This window comes from Schistocerca piceifrons, chromosome 6 (genome assembly GCF_021461385.2).
Source record: "Schistocerca piceifrons isolate TAMUIC-IGC-003096 chromosome 6, iqSchPice1.1, whole genome shotgun sequence".
Lineage (NCBI taxonomy): Eukaryota > Metazoa > Arthropoda > Insecta > Orthoptera > Acrididae > Schistocerca > Schistocerca piceifrons.
Window position 1 is genome coordinate 315,166,148 of NC_060143.1, and position 19,731 is coordinate 315,185,878.

The 19,731-nt window shown below is 39.2% G+C and overlaps 1 protein-coding gene across 1 annotated transcript in view; it reads right to left on the reverse strand.

Annotated features, from left to right (window-relative positions):
- LOC124802479 (probable methyltransferase TARBP1) overlaps positions 1-19,731 on the reverse strand; it is a 123,282-nt gene that overhangs the window by 99,775 nt on the left and 3,776 nt on the right. Inside the window, exons 2-3 of the mRNA XM_047263287.1 lie at positions 10,222-10,391; positions 5,340-5,411 (exon numbers count right to left, since the gene is read on the reverse strand). Coding sequence (XP_047119243.1) covers positions 5,340-5,411; positions 10,222-10,391 — 242 coding nt within the window. The remainder of the gene's footprint in view (positions 1-5,339; positions 5,412-10,221; positions 10,392-19,731) is intronic.

Sequence of the window (19,731 nt, forward strand, 5' to 3'; positions counted from 1 at the left end):
CTTCTGAGATGTTGGGATTCAGTCATAAAGAAGCTGGGAGGCTACATCGAAGGATTGTAAAGATATATTGAAAAAAATAAAAATGTAAGTAAAAATAATTAGTGTGCATTGTTTAAGAAATGACCATCGTACATACATCACAAGCCACCATATGGTGCATGGTGGAGGATACATTGTACCACTACCAGTCATTTCCTTTCCTGTTTCACTTATATATAGAGTGAGGGAAAAAACGGCACTCTACATGTCTCTGTATGAGCCCTAATTTCTCTTATTTTTGTGATCCTTGTGCGACTCAACGCCCAGCAGAGTTACAGTCATTGTCACTGCTAGAGATGGCAGCTCCGTATGTTAAATTTTGCATCCTGTGCACCCCCACAATCACTTACAAATTTATTCATGTATTCTTTCTGCTACACTCTATAGGCACAATTAGTAAAATTTTGTTATTTTCTGCCCTTCTTGGTGTTGTTGCCCTTCTTGGTGTTGTAATTTTAATGGCTAGCTGTGTACACTATGAGTTACTGTAATTTTGAATATTTCCAGTTAATGCATTGATCCTGAATGGAAAGCCAATGATCATATGAGAACAAGCTGACATTCATTACAAGGAGGAAGCACTGACTGGAGGAGAAAGCCACAGAGCAGTGATGGTTGCTGTTTTTCAGCCTCTAGTATTATTTAAAGGAATGGATTTGCATTCACGAGAACTGGGGTACAAATCCCAGTTTGGCCATTTAGATTTAAGTTTCGGATGGTTTCCCTAAATCACTTGAGGCAAAGCCATAAGTTTTCCTTTGAAAAAGCTGTAGTTGCTTCACTGTCCCCTTCTTTTCCAATCTGCGCTTGTGATTCGACACAATGCCACCAACAGGATGTGTGATTCTAATTTACCTTTCTTCACTGTACATAAGTAATCATCTCGTGCTTGTTTTCTTTACCTTGTGTTGTCAGTGTCCCTTCAAATGTTAAAATTACAAAGAGAGAAAATGGCTGTCCACTACTTAGCCACAAGAAGTAAAATTTCAGTATAATAGCAACAGGCAATGTAAAAGTGAAAAAACTTGTTATATCTTTCAGAAATATTAGTTCGAACAATGGAAACTCCAAGTAGGAATACCAACAGTGTAAGAAAAGACAGACTGTTACTTACTGTAAAGACGACAAGTTAGATTGCAGACAGGCACAATTAAAAGACACTCAAATATACGCTTTCGGCCACAGTCTTTATTAGAAAAAGAAAGAGAAACACACCACTCGGACCACAATATGCATTCAGGTCCAAGCTGCGCGAGTTGGTGGTCATGTGTTTATGAGGTGTGCTTGCTTGTGTGAAGAAATATTAGTTCCTTTGTCAAGGAGGAAAGAGGGCTACATTTGTTGGAAGTCACCCAAGCCTCAGGTTGAGTGAGAGAGGCACCTGTTGTATGGATGATGGGAGAACAAGGATACAATGAGGGAGTGTGGCTTCAAAGAGAATAGAAGGTCAAAGACATTTTACTGATAAGCCCCAAGATAACATAAGGTCATAGTAAGAAATAAATATGGATAGAGGACAAGGAATGAGACGTGAAATGAACAGTGGAATTAAAACCTGAAGAGAAGACAGAAAGAGAGAGAGAGAGAGAGAGAGAGAGAGAGAGAGAGAGAGAGAGAGAGAGAGAGGGAGGGAGGGAGGGAGGGAGGGAGGGAGGGAGGGAGGGAGGGAGGGAGGGAGAGGGGGGCAGGGGGGGGTGATGGGGAGGGTAGGGAGGGAATGGACATAAGAAAGGTACAGAGAAAATACTGAATGAATAAATAAACAAACAAAATATATAATAATGACAATAAAGGGATTGAGGGGACTGTGTGTTATTGGAGGTTAAGTCCAGGAGGGAGGTGGGATGAGAGAGAAAGTTCACAGGGAAACTACAGTAGTATCAGGTGTGAGAATCCAAATGGCCTGTGTGGTGTAGCAGGCACTCGTGTCACTTGAGAGATACTGCAGAGCATGGTCAGCAACTGGGTACTGGGTGAACTCAAGATATAATGTTCTACCACGTCCACTTGCGCACTCAGTCAGTTTGGTTGATGGTACTTCTATATAAAATGTCATGCAACAAACAGATACACATTGATAAACAACATGTGTGGTTTCATATGTTGCTCTTCCTTTTATATTGTAGGATTTACCAGTGGTGAGGCTAGAGTGAGTGGTGACACACAGGTGCACAAGGTAGATTTTACAGCGGGAACAACTGCTGGGCTAGCAATTTGGGAGAAGAGATACATATTCGACAGTGTATAAGATACTGCATTGTAAAAGATGCACTCCAATTTTTAAGACTTTTTTTAGGGAAATAATTTCTCACTTGAATACATCTAACACAAAACAAATGCGACACAAGTGCACTTCGCAGTATAAATATGAAAAAGTGCTCCTCTTTTAATTTTCATCCTCAAATCCACAAAATTCATCCTCGTCAGAATCTAAATCCTTATAAAATAAATTACCCTCTGTACCATCCAGTGCATTACTAATTCCACGCTTATTAAACAATTTAACTACTGCTTCAGTTTTTATAGAGCCCCCTGAAGTTTTGACACATTCACAAACTTGAAAAATGCTAGGTCTCTTCCTCCTTCTTGATGGTGTAGTTCCAAAATCTATATATTGCATCCACCTCGCCCCCCCCCCCCCCCCCCCCCCCCCCTGTTTTGTAAGTCCCTTAAACAGTCTGTTGACATATACATGTTTGAAGTAAAATGGTTAGCCCTCCTGGTATTACAGCTAACTGAGTTTTCAATTCATTCAGAATATTTTTAAAGTCTTCTGTTATGTGAGAATGAAACTGATCCCATACTAACAGAGCAGGCTTCTTCAGTAGGCCTCCACGTCACCTAGACCAAATTTTATCTATCCACAACCTATACCTCCTCCATCCATCCAGCCTTTATTGTGTACATGGACAAATACTTCTTTTGGCAATTGTTCCTTAGGAAGCATTTTTCTTTTAAAAATCAAATGTGGCAGCAATTTTGTCCCATCAGTACAGCAGTAATAATGACTGTGTAATGAGTCTTTTTTTTGCCTTGAAGTTTTAAAAATAATGCTCTTTGTGCCCTTGGAATCCACAGTTGTGTTAGAAGGCACTTTGCAAAAGTTCAGACTTTACTGTTTTTCTTGCACTGATGACAAATCAATGAAATTCAACAATTTGTTCTTCGTACTTGGCTGGCATATTCTGTGATATTTTCTTGTTTGTTCACATACATAGCCTCCTAATAAATCTCGAACTTCATAATGTTGATCCAGTAAAGTCAGCGACTCCATTGTTAGTGGATATCACTTTCGCTTGGTTAATGGTCTTGTGTGTAAAGACTGAAATTCCCACTTGTCTGCTCTCTAAAACCCTAGTATTGAATTCTACTTCAAATTTTGGTCATTTAAATAATTCCACCTCTAAAATTATGTTTACTTCAAGGTGCTTTCTTTAAAACATCTTGTGGATTCTACAAAGTTATTACCATTTTTTCAGTTGGAAGTGACCCGAAAAAGTCTTTCTGCAGCCCTGTTTCCATGCTCTTTAGCATATGCAATCACCTGCAGCTTAAATGCAATAGGATAACAATGCTGTTTTTCAACCATAGTTTGCAAATATAACAACAATATGGGTATGACACACATGGATCTCCACAGTATGCACAACAATAACTGAAGCTTGAACTAACAATATAAAAATTATTAAAAATTGGTGCATGTGCATCCATTGAAATTTATACAACTGGAACACTCAAAATTAACAAGGAAGCCAACAATGAATCACTTCAAGCCTAAACATACAAATTTTGATGAAATGGTGCTTAAAGATACACTACCTTAACTTGCTACATCCAGTTTTTAGGCCTATTTTCGAAGTAAAAAAAAGTACATTTTATATTTTGGTAAATATAATAATGGTCTGGGATTTTCATGTGTCATACTAGGAAATTAGAGGCCTGGGTGACAAGGTGGTTGCTTCTACACTACTTTCTTACACTGTGTTCCGCAGAATGCTGGGGTTCTGTGGAGATCACTCAAGGGTTCTGTGAAACTTACATCCATTTTTAATAACATTCACAAAAGTAGTATTAAAAAAGCGATAAAAATTAATACCTTTAAAAAATTTAAAAAAAGTATAAGAGCTAACCATTGCTTCCACTTACTACTCTGAATTTTCAGCATCACTGTAACAAATAACACTTTATTATCAGGGAACAGAGAACAACCTTGCAGATGGCAATTCAACAATGATCGAATGACGGCACAAAGTGAGACTGTATCAGGTCATTCAAACTGTAATTGCAGTCCATCTCAAAGTGCACCTGCATCTACAGCAGCCCTTATCATTTTGTCATCTATTATCAGGAAGGTGAGCCACATTTTGCTCTGTAACTGAATAAGTATGTATGTGTGAATTTTTGTTACAGCAACTTAGTTTGGTTTCTAGTTTGAAAAATTTTGAACAAATGATCCTAAAAAAATTGACTAATGTCTACAAACTTTGTCATTTTTATGCTGCACACAATCCATTTACAGAATGTTGCATTAAAACATACAATACAAACACAACCACAGGGTCCCACAATAAAGCATTTCATTAAAAAGGGCTCTACTTAGTAAAAAGATTGAGAAACACTGTTTTCTGAAAGTAGGAGCAGAATTATCCAGAGAGTATGAGGACAATTTTGTGCTCAGATTTGTTTGTGGATCTGAGTGGTAGTTGTGGGAGAGGAACAGCTGGGAGAGAGTATTGGTATAGTGGCTGAGGGATGTAATGTTGAAACAGATATATTTGCCACAGATGCCTAAACTACAACGGAGGAGTTTTCCATGTGAAAGGGATGTCAACTGTTGTTTTGAAGGTACCATTAGTTATTGCCTTGTTTTCTGTGGACTGAGATTTGGATATGAGCTTCAGTGAGATGGAGGTAAACATCAAGAAAGATGGCTTTGCAATTGGAAAAGAATCAAGTGAATTTGAGATGGGAAAAGAGGTCAATCTGATGCACAAAGCAAAGGAGGTCTTCTTCACTGTGAGGTCGGACCACAATACTGACATTGATAAATCTGCATAAGGTCCGGATGCCCAGCTTCTCGATCTTGAGGAATGCTTCTTTCAAACTGACCATGGAAAGTTCAGCATAGGATAAGGTTGTCCTGGTTCCCATAGCAGCCACATTGATTTTTTTGTTTATTGTAACACGGGCGAAAAGAATTGCTCTTACTAACAACTAATACAAAATGGATATACAGACAAGAGTTTTAAATTAATAACATCACATGAATACAACAATGGTATACTGGGTATTATACTTACTTTCTTCTAATTCTATTTAAAACTGTGTCTTCTTCCAATGACCTTATATACTTGCATGTGTCATTTTCTGCTCTGTAAAGAAATAACAAATCTCTAAAGATTTGAACTTGATGATTCTAAACAACAAAATATTGCATTAAAGTACATGTACACTGTCTCAAATGTAGCTAGACTTCATGTGTGAAAGAATATTTACACTTTTTGGTAAAGGCACATATCACAATTTTGCGGTCCCATTCCTATCCTAAAAATATTGGGATTGCAGTTTTGCTGGGATTGATGGATACATACTCATGCATGTCCTCTTTCTACTTACTTTGCCCTTAAATATATATAGAACAATGCTATTTTAATCTTAAACAATGTTAATACAATACAATGAAAAGGATAGATTGCCACTCTCACCATATAGTGCAGATACTAAAAGACTGCTAAGCAAGTAAGCTCTTGGCCAAAAAGCCTTCTTCAACACACACACACACACACACACACACACACACACACACACACATTAGGAAGAAGGCTTTTTGGCCAAAAGCTTACTTCTTTAGCAGTCCTTTTATTATGCCTATCTGAGACTCAACATCTCCACTATATGGTGAGTAATAGTCCATCCTTTTCATCATGTTGTCGTTATTCTATCCTCGATTTTACTTTGTTAATACATAATACAGGAAGATTTAACAATAAGTGGGATCACGAAATTTAGCATGGATCGATGTGATGGACCAAGACTTACGCAGACCTTGTGAATGGCGTTGCAATAAATTAAAGCAGCGCAATCAAGAGAATTGTTTACTCACTCTTATTTACTTCAATTTAAGAGAATCACATTTCTGTCACTGTGGACATCAATGCCCTTACACAATTGAATTAAATTGCAAATTATGTTTATAGAGACAGTAGAGTGCCAGTGAAACAACAAAAGGTACATAGAAATGACTGTACAGTAAGCAACTACTATAATTTATATTAGTGACATGTTTTGAGCCATTTGTGCTCATCATCAGGCATCATGGCATACAAATCACTTACATTAAATTAGATTCAGTTTTTGTTCCATAGACCCAAAAATGAGATGATTCTCGTGGGTGTGGAACATGACAGAAAGTATAACATAAAAAATAGAATATTTGAATAGAATATTCACTTCCCTGGTCATTTGTCAGATCATCTGTGAGTACACTACAGTAAATTGGAACTGCTAATATTTACAGAATTAATACACTGTCAGAATGAAAAATAGTTATGCACTTTTAATAAATTTATCATACACAAAATACCTAATCTTGACTGTTGTGACCAAGTGCTGTCAAAACTGAAATCTGACAGACATTTTTACTTAAGATGGTCTAACAGTCCATGTTAAGATATTCATCTATAGAGTACAAGGAGTTGCCTATCAAAAAGTCTTTCAGACTCTGTTTAAACCATGCTTTACCTGAAACCAAGTTTTTAATGGTTGCTGGCAATTTATTGAAAATAATGTGTTCCTAAATATTGGACCCCTTTTTGGACCAAGGTAAGTGATTTTAGGTCTTTATGTAGAGTGTTCTTATTCCTAGCATTGATACTATGTATTGAGCTATTGGCTGGAAACAGCCAATTTGAAACAAATTTCACTAAACAATACATATACTAAGAAGCTGTGGTTACAATACACAGTTTCTTGAACAAGTTTACGCATAATGTTCTCTAAGTTGCACCACAAATGAGTCTTATTACATGCTTTTGCACTTTAAAAACTTTTGCTCGGTTTGATGAGTTACTCCAGAATATGATTCCATATGATATAATGTAATGAAAGTAAGCAAAGTATGCAACTTTTTATATTTATACCTCCTACATCTGACATCATTCGCATTGCAAACACATACAGACATTATTTATGTCATTAATAATTCCAAAATTGTTCTGTATGCCGATGACACGTCCATCGTGTGTAAAAAGGAGTCATGTAATGAACTAGAGGCTGAGTGTAATAATGCGACAAGAAATTAAATTATACATTGGCAACAAATTGGTAAAGAAAGTCTAGTGTAAAATTCCTTGGCCTAACAATCCAAAGCAACCTGAAATGGGACACACATATTGGCTACCTAGCAACTAAGTTGTCAAAAAAAATAAATAAATTGCAATCAGTACTATTAGCAAGTTCTGTAAAGACACTATAGTCCTAAAGACTGCATACCATGCTCTTTTCTCCTCTCACTTGAAATTTGGGGGTCAACAACCAAAGCTTTTTAGTAAGACACCCTTTCTACACATTAGAAGAGTACCATACTTATATGAAGAACAACAAATGCTTTGTGAAACTATGTAAATAGAAATCAGTAAACATCTTATTGTAATTTTGTTGAAAATTAATGACGTATTCATAAGAATGTGTCTTGTTTATTGTACACATATCTGTAATCATTACAGTTTCATTGTACATGTGCAGTGTACTATTTGATGTTGATAAAAGCTAGGCAACTCCTTGTACTCTATAGATGAATATCTAACCAAGGACTGTTAGACCATCTTCAGTAAAAATGTCTGTCAGATTTCAGTTTTGACAGCACTTGGTCACAACAGTCAAGATTAGGTATTTTGTGTATGACAAATTTATTAAAAGTGCATAACTATTTTTCGTTCTGACAGTGTATTAATTCTGTAAACATTGGCAGTTCCAGTTTACTGTAATGTATTCACCAACAAATGATGAGGGTGGTAAGTATTGTGTTTTCTATTTATTTATTCATCCAGTAAATCTTTACAGATTGTTGGATGTCATTTGCGTGACACGCGCGCATATAGACACACACACACACACACACACACACACACACACACACACACACACACAACATATAACTTCAACATTTATTTTAATAGTACAATAAATTAATTATACTTGATCTTGCTTTAGCAGCAGTAGCAATTTTTGCGTAATATTGCTTCATGTCTGTTGTACTTCACGTGGTTTAAGAATTGTACCCTTAGGGATTTGTGAAACAGAGAAAATGAAGAAATAACTTTAATTTTATGTGGCAGACTATTGTACATTTGTCTTGTGCTATTTGTACTGGAGGTTTTATAAGCTGTTGTCCATACTGACTGAACATGGGGTTTGTCTTTTTGCCTGATATTATGCTCATGTTCTTTTATGTTTTTCCTCACATATTTACAATTTTCTAGAATAAAAAGACATTCTTTCTGACATGTTGCACACCCACGAAAATCGTCACCTTTTTGGGTCTATGGAACTAAAAGTGGACCTAGTCTAATCTAATCTAATCTGATCTTGAATTGACACAATCTTAATTAGGTCTAGAGCATATGCCTCCCTACATAGAAATAGAAAACATGTATGGTGTATTTCTTGACAATGTTGTATTGTCGTGTAAATGTTTATGGTCATACGACGCTCATGACTTACCACATGCATGTCCATTGGTTGCTGCAGTGACTGATCACCATAAAGATTTACATAACAATATATCTTTCGTCAATAAATATTTAACACATTTTCTATTTCTACATGGAGAGGCGCGTGCTCCAGAACTAATGAAAACCGTGGCAACTCAAAAAATTTGGCAATGATCTAATAAATAGTATTCATAGCACAAATAATGAAATTTCATGGTCAAATCAAGGGCATTTGCTGAATTCTGGAATTGTTCCTTCATGACAACAATAACCCTCACATGGAAAATACCTGGCAGGTTAAAACTGTCTACCGGACTGAGACTCGAACTCGGGACCTTTGCCTTTCACGGGCAAATGCTCTATCATCTGAGCTACCCAAGCATGACACACTCTATCCTCACAGCTTCACTTCTGCCAGTATCTCGTCTCTCGGTCCAGCACACAGTTTTAATCTGCCAGGAATTTTTGTATCAGCGCACACTCTGCTGCAGAGTGAAAATCTCATTCTGAACCTTCACATTGTAGCAAAAATGCAGCTGTAGTAACAATGGCTTCAACCACTTGCTATGCTGCTCAGTTCAGATTTATCCTAATTATTACCTACTATAGTGAGGAAGATGTTATCACAGTGATGATAACCTGAAAGAAATGGTTACTACACTTCTCAACAACATGATATTCTTAGAGTAGGTCTATACATGACAAGTCTGTAGTCTGGATTCTGAAGCATTCTTCTATCACATTTAGATGGCTGTCTTTTCTAATCGATGAATGATACTTTAAATCACCTAGACATCGAGTGACACATTGTAATAAAAAACTCATATAAACAAGACACTATAATAAGTGTAAGCTCTCTCCATGTGGTTGTGGGTAAATAATTTATATGTTTTGTGTGTTAGTTTTAATCACGCCATAGATAATTGCACCTTTAAATATCAATGTTACTCTTGCATATAATAAAGTTTTAGCTTCGTGCCTGTTACCATAAGGTATAGATGAGAAACTAAATTACGTCTCCTGATTTTTGATAGTGTAATTTTCAATATTGTATAAAACATTTTATAATTTTTTTAAAAAATGTTACTTTATAAAAATAGAGTCTATATTATTGCAGATCGCCCCCCACACTGTTACAGTGTCAGGAATATGTAAGCCTGTAGTTAATAAATAAAACAGTTTCTTCCAAAACCGTTGCATGTTTTATTTTAATAGTAAGACACAAATAACTTTCTAGATATTGACTCATTTATTTTGGCTTAGAACAACCGTTTCACTACAGTCTTTACAGCTGATTGTGAGTAAAGAAACTGCTGCCTACTTATGGCAAGATGTGCAATATCCAAAATTAGCTTTGTTGTAAACACTGTACATGAAGTTTCAATTATTGCATACTCCTTTTTTGAAACGAAAAGTTAATCTTTAAAGAAGAATTTTGCACAGCTCATATTTCAAACATAAAATTTCTAACCTCAGATCTCGCCTGTGTGAAGGTCCATAAAGCAGTGCTTCTAATAGGATTTCCGATAAAACATCAACAAAATTAAGTTTGTGGTCTTGATTGACATTCTGTATAGTAAGCATTAGAAGACTACAAACACCTGACATAGACTCTCCAAGTTCCATTATCTGCTGCGCATACTGAAAAATACAATTTTAAAAATATTTAAGTGCACACATGAAAAATGAAAGAAAAGTACTACAGTAAAAACTGCAGACTTGATTTCATGATCCAATAAAATGTTGACAGATTAAACCAAAAGGATTACTACCTAAACAATAATGAGAAATTTGCTAGTAAAATTTGACCACTCAGATCCAACCTTCTAAAACATACAGACCAGCAAGGAAGTTAGCCAAATCATTACCTTGGCAAAATTTACATTCTGCTACCATATGGTATTCACCTAATTTTCAGGATCCTGATGACATTATGACAACCTGTTATGCAAAATGATCCATGAACATACAACTAACTAATTCTCCATCCAAAATAACATGCTGCATCCTTCCTAGCCAGAAATGCTCAGTCCTGTCATAAATTTTCCTTCATATCCCAAATGATTGTATTTTCAATAACGAGAGTAGGTGTGCTACTGAGTCAACTTATTTTTTGGAAGTTCAAGCAATACTGCATCTGCATGATAACCTTGACACACAGCTTCCAGTACCAGTGTTTCATGTGAGAAAAGCACAAATTGAACTTTGCACGACTGATATTTTCAGAATTCATTCTGGTTGCCATGGAAGATGTTATTCTGTTCTCGATACCTCATTATGTTTGAGCTCTGAATTATTAATAGTAACCTTAGATTTTTTGCAGATGATGCAGTTATCTTTAATGAAGTACCACCTGAAAGAAATACCTGTGGTAGCACTTTGTAAGGATATGAAATGGAATGATCATATAAGCTCAGTTGTGGATAAAGCAGGTGGAATGCTGCATCTATGCTCTGCAAACCACTTTCAGGTGCATGGCAGAGGGTATGTCCCATTTTACCAGGTACTGGGGTTTCTTCCTGTTCATTCATGTATGGAGTGTGGGAAGAATGATTGAATGCCTCTGTGCAAGCAGTAATTATTCTGATCTTATCCTCAAAATCTCTATGGGAGCAATACATAGGGGATTGTTGTATATTCCTAAAGTCATCATTTATAGACAGTTCTTGAAACTTTCTTGGGATAGTTTACACTTATCTTCAAGATTCTTACCGTTTAAGTCCTTCAGTATCTCTGTGACACTCTTCCACAGATTCAACACACCTGTAACCATTTGTGCTGCCCTTCTCTGTCTACCTTTAATATTCCTGTTTGGTAAGGGTCCCACACACTTGAGCAATATTCTACAACTGGTTTATTGGTAGAATACTGGAGATGTGCAATCAGTCTATAAAGGAGATGCTTACAAATCACTTATGTGACTGCTTCTAGAATATTGCTCAAGTGTGTGGGACTAGTACCAAATAGGACTAAGGGGGGGGGGGGGGGTACCAAATGTTTACAGAGAAAGGCAGCACAAATGGCAGGAACTCAACTGGAAGACTCTTGAAGATAGTCATAAACTATTCTAAGAAAGTCTATTAACAAAGTTTCAAGAACCGGCTTTAAATTATGATTAGGAATTTACTACAATCAGCTACATATTATTGACACATGTGTCATAAGGATAAGATTAGAATAATTACTGCATTTACACAAAAACATTCTTTCTGTGTTCCGTGTGGAAATGGAACAGGAAGAAACACTACTAACTGGTACAGTGGGAAGTACCCTCACAGTGTTTTACAAAGTATAGATGTAGAGTATAGAGTAGAATATGTTCTAAGATCCTGCATCAGATGGCTACCAAGGGAATTGGATAGTACGCTTGAGGGTCACTTTCTGCTACCCTTCTTTTTTTTTCTTCCATCTACGGGGCACAATGTTTCCTTCACAGCATCTACAATATATTTTGATTAAAAGAGGTGCTATCTCAGCCAAATTTCTGTGTAGAATCTGATAAGGATTACATCGTGCATTGAAGCCTTGTTTAGTTATAGCAATTTCAGCTCTTTCTCAACATCACTGGCACTAATACTTCTGGATTTTCCTTTATAAAGGAAAATTTGAAAACAAAGTTCAGTATTTCTGCTTTTGCTTATTACCCACAATTTCAGTTCCTGTGTTATCCACGGGTGTCTGGACATTAACTTCGGTACCACTAACAGCTTTTACACATGCAATTTTCTTTGGGATTTGTAACACATCTTTCAACAAGAGTATGTTAAGAGAGTAATTCTTGGCTTCAAGATTTGCCCTCTAGAGGAAAAAAAAAATGTGTTTTATCCACTATCTGTCTGTTTAAAGCTTACTTTATTTTACACCTTTTACCTCTGTTTCTTTAGAATTTTCTTTACAATGATTTTATGCCATGGAGGCCCACCCATCACGAACCGTTCTAATGGGTATATATATATCCAGTGCTTGGTCAAGTACATTTTCAAACTTAAGCTACAGTATTTACATGCTCCTTTCCAGAGCCCAATGTTTCAAGATCTTTATTGAGAGTTACATTTGTTCTGACTACAAGTACACACATATAACAATAAATACAACATTTTATTACTTGAAGAAAACAGGTATACAAAAGCACTTGCCACTGAGTGACTGCACTACTATTCCAAGACAAATGGGCTGATTGCCAACATATGATTGAGAGCGAGGCTAGCCAGGCCTGATTCTATAAGCCATTGGCTGGCCATAGAGTGCACTACAGAGAGGGTGCTTGTGCATCCGAGATTGAAGGCCTCTGCCGGTGCTAGCATATTGCAATTTCTGTGGTGTGCCGTACAGCTGCACACCCAGATTGTGAGTGTGTAATCTTACATGGTTCACTACATGCCTCCCCTCTTGGGGGCGGAGCGTCACTAATTCCCCAGGCAAGAAGAGGATGCCTGGGATGTAAAGATGTTGTTCAAATCCAAGGATGCCTCAGAGGCAAGGGAGGAGAGCAATTCCTGGTTGTGGTGACACTGGAATATGGGCGAAAGTGGCCAGCACGAGGAGCGCCCTGACACCGCAGAGGAGCAAGAGATGACAGGACTGTCAACGGGCAGCCCAAGCTGGGATCAATGTCCAGTGGCAGGCAGGAAGGTGGAGGTGGCTCCGCCGCAGGCTGAGGTCACCCAGGAGACATCAAATCGGCAAGGGGCATGCCTAACGGCTGGAGGGGCAACAGAGCTGCTGTCGGAGGCTGTGATTGCATAGTCTCATAGGGTGGCACTGACACAGGTGGACACTGAGGCTGGAACACCTGTGAATAGGCAGCACAAAGTGACTGGGGCACCAGCAAAGGTGGTGGTGCGGCTGGAACGGTGGGTGGGTGCCCACCCAGGCTCAGGGCTGATTTTGTCTGGAGAGTGTAAACATTGCGGCCATTCTGACATACAATGATTGCTGGTAACTAACAGGGGTTGCTAACCAAAACCATGTGCCCACTCTGCCTGGCAGGAAGTGTGGTACAGCGTAACATGATGGTGGGCAAGAAGCCGGATGAAGGTAATGGAGCAGCGTCCATGGCTGGCACTCATGGGGAAGTTCTGTGGGACAACAGGGACCAATGAAAGCCATCCAGTAAGCCATCAGAATAGCATTAATGCCTCCTTGATGGGAAAATAATGCAGAAAAGTTTTTCATCTGCAAACCATTTGCTCGGCCTCCTCATTAGACTGGGGTTGAAAGAGAGGAGAGCAAACATGGTGAATGCCTGATCGCATGCAGAAATCATCCAATGTGTAGTGTCTAGGAAGCCTGTATACTCAGTTCGTTAGATAAACAACCAAAACAAGTCATATTTATGAGTGTTATTGAAATAAGAAAATTATAATACTTAACTTTGGCAATTACACAGATGTGTTGCAAGCAAAGGGCGACATACGAAATAATCAATCTCCTTCAGCATAGACAATTCCAAGTCTGTGCTACATACAAAATACAAGCGAAGTGACTAGTACTGACGCCGCTATCAAAGTCGCTAGTCTTGAAGCTGCTATTGAACTGGGCGGTCACCAGTCGGTCGCGGCGCTTATGTCATCTTCACATAGGCCTTGCTGCCAATGTGTTGTCATCCCGGACGGAGGTCTGGTCAGCGTGTGATTGGCTGACTTCTTCTCACAGCCTTCCCTTTCCTATCATTCCTGCCTGGCGTGCCGGCGCTTGACTTTACGCCGTAACATTCCTTGCCCCCTCCTCCAAAGCAACGGACTATAGTCGTATACAGTGCACAATAACAGGAGGGGAGGTAGGAGCGTGGACGCTTTGATGGACCGGAAGCTGTGGATGCAGAAGAAATGATACTCCGGTTGTAACCCACCATCCGGCCTTCGTTCTGGCGGAAATATCCCCCAGAAAATACCCAGAAGGGTACACGTCCGCCTCCTGAGGCCCATACCATGATGTAGAAGGTGTCAGCCATTGCAGCGTGGGTGGGTAAAGCTTCATCGGTAGGACAAGAGGAAGTGGAGAAGGCAAAGGCTCCGTCTCCATGGGGTCATCCATGATGTCATGATGACACTCTCTGGCAGCCGCAGTGGCCATGCTGTCCTCGGGATCCATGAATGTGGAGGACGACATGTAAAAGGATCACCATGCACATGACAGTGGCAAATTTGATTGTGATGTCGGTGCTGCAATCCATCTGGGCCTAAAATGAGATAAATGTATGCGCTAAGTCGATGAAGGATCTCGCCTGCACCAACCGTCTGCTGCCGCCAAAAACCCTGTAAAACACAGTAACATGCGGCACGAAGCGATACTTGCAGCCTTCCGTTGGCACCAGATGCTGAGGAGGTTAGAGCAGATGGAGCAGTGTCCAATAGCAGTGAACGTGAAGCAATTCCGCCGGCAATAGTCCATCTTGTGGATGCGAACGACCAGAGGTGAGGAACAGTTGCAATGCTTGATCCCTGGTGTGTGCGGTGTGAAGTTTGGCCATTTGTTGCTTGAAGGTTCTGACAAAATGTTCCGTTTTGCCATTTGACTGTGGATGGAATGGTGCACTTGTAAGGCACTGTATGCCATTGCATTCACAGAATGTTTCAAATTTAATTTGATGTGAACTGAGGACTGTTGTCCGACACTATGACATCAGGCAAACCTTCGAGTCAAAAAATAGAGGACAATGCCTAAATTGTGCTATGTGATGGTTTTGAGTTCACTCGCACAGCAAAAGGAAACTTGCTATAAGAGTCTACTACAATTAATCAACGAATGTTTCAAAAAGATCCCACAAAGTCTATGTTCACATGTTGCCATGATGATTCCAACTTAGGCCAAGCAGAGAAATTTTGTGGCAGAGTGCACTGATTTTCCACACATGCGTGACACTGTGACGTCATCTGTTCTATTTGAGTGTCCATACCGTGTCAAGTACAGTGCTGAGGCGCTAACTGCTTCATACGAACAATCCCCCAGTGTCCTCGATGAAGTAACTGCAACACTTCTTTTTGCAAAGCTTTAGGGATCAACACATGTGACTGTCCACTGTCTTTCTGAACAAGAACCACTCTTTGCTGTGTAGTGTGGCTATGCCGACATGCAAAGTATTGGTGCACTACAGAGTTCTTTATGCTATGCAATGAGCGAGGGCAAGCTGTGCGAACGTGGTGTAGCAAAATGTTCAAATCGGAATCAGCTGATATGGCCTGTGCAATTTTCCTATAGCTCAGAGGAAAAGATTGAAGAAATTCAGAATCCTGAGTATCGATGTGACAACAAGATGCAGCAGAAGTGTCAAAGTCTGTATGAGGGCTAATCGGAAGATGAAAGTGTGTCCAAACTACCATGTTGAGATGTCAGATGATACACGATCTCATACTGGTATTAAGACAACAACAAACCCTATCTTTGCAATTTGTGGGCAGCTCGTACAGGGACCGGCTTCATCAGATGAACCAAGGACTGCAATGGCTTGTGATCCATTACTAAGCAGAATTTTCTGCCATACGAATAGTGGTGGAATTTGGTGACACCATACACAATAGCCAGTGCCTCTTTCTGTATTTGTGAATAGTTACACTGAGTTTTGGACAATAATTTTGATGCAAAAGCAATAGATCCGTGTTTATCATCAATGCTCTGCAAAAGCACTGCACCAATTCTGCAAGAAGTAGTGTCAACTTGGAACACAACAGGTTTGTCAGATCAAAGTGAACCCAGTATCGATCACTGAGCGTAGCTTCTCAGCACTCATCTGCCCAAACAAAGGGAAAGTTCTTGTGACACAAGTGATGCAATGGTGCTACTATTTGTGCAGCGTCTGGTATGAACCAAATACAATAGTTCATTTTCCCTAAAACTGACTGCAACTCTGTGACAATGCGAGGAACTGACAGGTCTTGTATGGCTAACAAATGTGACTGAAGAGGATGTACACCTTGACTGTTTATGACGTGATCAAAATACTGCAATTCAGGTTTAACAAAGGGACCAAACTGCTGAGGTCATCAGCCCCTAGACTTACATACTACTTAAACTAACTGACGCTAACAACAACAACAACACACACACACACACACACACACACACACACACACACACACGTGCCTGAGGGAGGACTCAAACCTCCGTAAACCGCGCAGCCACTCTGTGCGACTACACTCTAGTCCTGCAACAGATAACACACAAAAAAAAGCACGCAGATCTGCAATGTGTTCTTCAGATGTACGACATGCTATGACAATATTGTCCAGACAGTTTGACCAGGTTGGTACTTGAGCAGTCAGCTGTTCCAAATACCATTGGAAAATAGTGGGTGCAGAAGCACTGCCAAAAAGCAAACAAAAATATTTAAACAAGCCGAAATGAGTGTTCACAAAACACAGTTTGAGATTGTTCATCTAGTGGTATTTGAAGATAGGCGCCTCACAAATCAATTTTTCAAAAGTAGCGTCCAGCGCCTAATCTGTCCATGTGATTCTCTGGGCATGGCAATGGATAAGTATCACTCACAGTTTGTGGGTTGACTGTAGACTTAAATTCAACACAGATGCGACTGCAACTGGAAGGTTTGGGGAGCAAAACCAGTGGACTTGCCCACTGACTAGCTTGTACAGGTGCAATAGCTCCTCTATCTTGCAATTCTTTAAGTTCAGCAGCCACTTTGTCCCATAATGCAATAGGAATAGGTCTGGCCTGGCAAAATTTTGGCTGAGCAGTATCTTTCACAATAATATGGGCAACAAAATTGCTAGCCTTGCTTAACCTTCAAAGAAGAGTTCAGGAAATTTTTTGAGCAACACTGTCTTTGGCACTGAATGCAGTCACTGACAACACATTGTCCTGAATCGAATGAATCAAGGCCAAGTATGTTCTCACAATTGTGCGATTGTAGCACAGTGAACGTCACAGTTCTCGTATGCGAGCGATGCAAATGAACGAAAAGTGTATTGGACTGGCATGGCACTGAAGAAACTGTTTGCTTGCGAGTTTTGCTAATGCTTGGAGCAGGTGTGGAATACACAGTATTGATTACATGGGCCTTGCAACTAGATTTTTGTGAGTGGGCAGAATTCCTATGTTTGTTCCGTTGCAAACATACTGATTGTATGTGACCTTTCTTGCCACAAGCATACACTGTGCTTGTCTGGACGGATAGTCTTGGTGTTTGTGCCATGAATGGCACTGAGGGCGTGACTTAATTCCATTCGCCTGTTTAGAGAACTGTTTACATGGCTTGGTGCACACATACTGTTGCTGCCTACTGGGCTGGTCATGAACAAGGGATGATTCAACCGGACAAATTGGCGGCTGCTCAAATTCATTGTCTAATATGGCACTGGAATCATAATGATCTAGAATATGCACTACGTGCTGAAATGATGGATCTGACTGTTTCAAAATCTGTTCTCTAAGTTTGACATCAGTTAACACTGTACATGATCGTGTCATGCAGCATAACATCTGAATATAAAGCACCACAAGCACATCTGAATTTGCATTTTCTCGTCATACCCTACAAATATGTTACCCACTTGCGACAAGTTTGTTCTGACCTTTTCTTGCAACAAAAGAATTAGTACCTAGCTGCCACCACATTCACTTGTCAGTCATAATAATTAGTTAGAGAACCTACAACATGATCATAGGAAAGTTCACTCAGAGTGGTGTTAGGGAACAATTTCTGATTGAGATGAAAAACTGAACTTCCTACAGTTGACAAAATGTAATGTAGCTTCACAGCACCTGATACTTAGTGAGCAATGATGTGCGCTTCATACTGTTGCAACCACTCGAGCTATTACTATTCATTTTTGTTAAACTGGCGAAAAGGCAGTATGGCACTCAGAGCTACAGTTGTTGCCTGTTGCACACTGTTCGTTTGGTTTGCAAGTAACTGCTGTATAAATATGTATAAGTGGCACTGTCGGCACACGCGCGTGTGTGTGTGTGTGTGTGTGTGTGTGTGTGTGTGTGTGTGTGTGTGTGTGTGTGGTGGCGTGCGCGCAAGCGCGTGCACATGCCTGCATAACATCTGAGGTCATCAGTACCCTAGACTTAGAACTCCTTAAACCTAACTAACCCAAGGACATCACACACATCCAAGCCCAAGGCAGGGTTCAAACCTGTGACTGTAGCACCAGCGCGGTTCCAGACTGAAGCACCTAGAACCATTTGGCCTCAACAGCCGGCCGCCTAGGTGGTATTGCTGGAAACTTTTGTTGGTAAGAAATTTTTATTTTGGTTTTATTCTATAATAATTGTGATGTTTTGTATATGTATATTTATGGTGGGTTGGTTGTGTTTTAATTGATGTAGTGAACATGAAGTATTTGGGTCTCCGAGTTGATGGAATTCTGGTTCGACTTTTTGAAGTTGCAGTGTGTGTGTGTGTGTGTGTGTGTGTGTGTGTGTGTGTGTGTGTGTGTGTGTGTTTTTTTTTTTTTTTTTTTTTTTTTTTTTTTTTTTTTTTTTTTTTTTTTTACCAATAGCTACGGTTGAGCTATACATGCCAAGGCAAATGCCCGATTCCACTTTCTGGGGTTGTATTTTTTTGGTATTGGTAGCTATAGTTGAGATATATAGGTCAAGGGAAATGTCCAATTCTTGTGCTTTTGTTGATGTAGCAGAATGCTGTAATTTAAATTATTTTTGTATATTATTTGTTTTGGGATGGTGAGGGTTTTTGTATTGTTGTATATTTATCTTTTCCCTGCCCTAAACCCCCAATTTTCTGTAGTTGTCCTGTCACTTTAATTTTATTTTTGGTGTGAGACATTATTGTGTCATTTTTATTTTTGTTCACATTTGTTGGCATGTGTATGTAGTAACATCATTGTCGCCATTCTGTATATGCTGAAAGTAGCCATTTCCACCATGTTAATGATGTTATGGGTCAAAGGAGATAGATGGAATCGTACACTTCTGCGATGCCACCGTCTACCAGTGCACAAGAACAAAGTTGATGGCTCAGTGGCACAACATTAACATAGCACCACAATTTCAA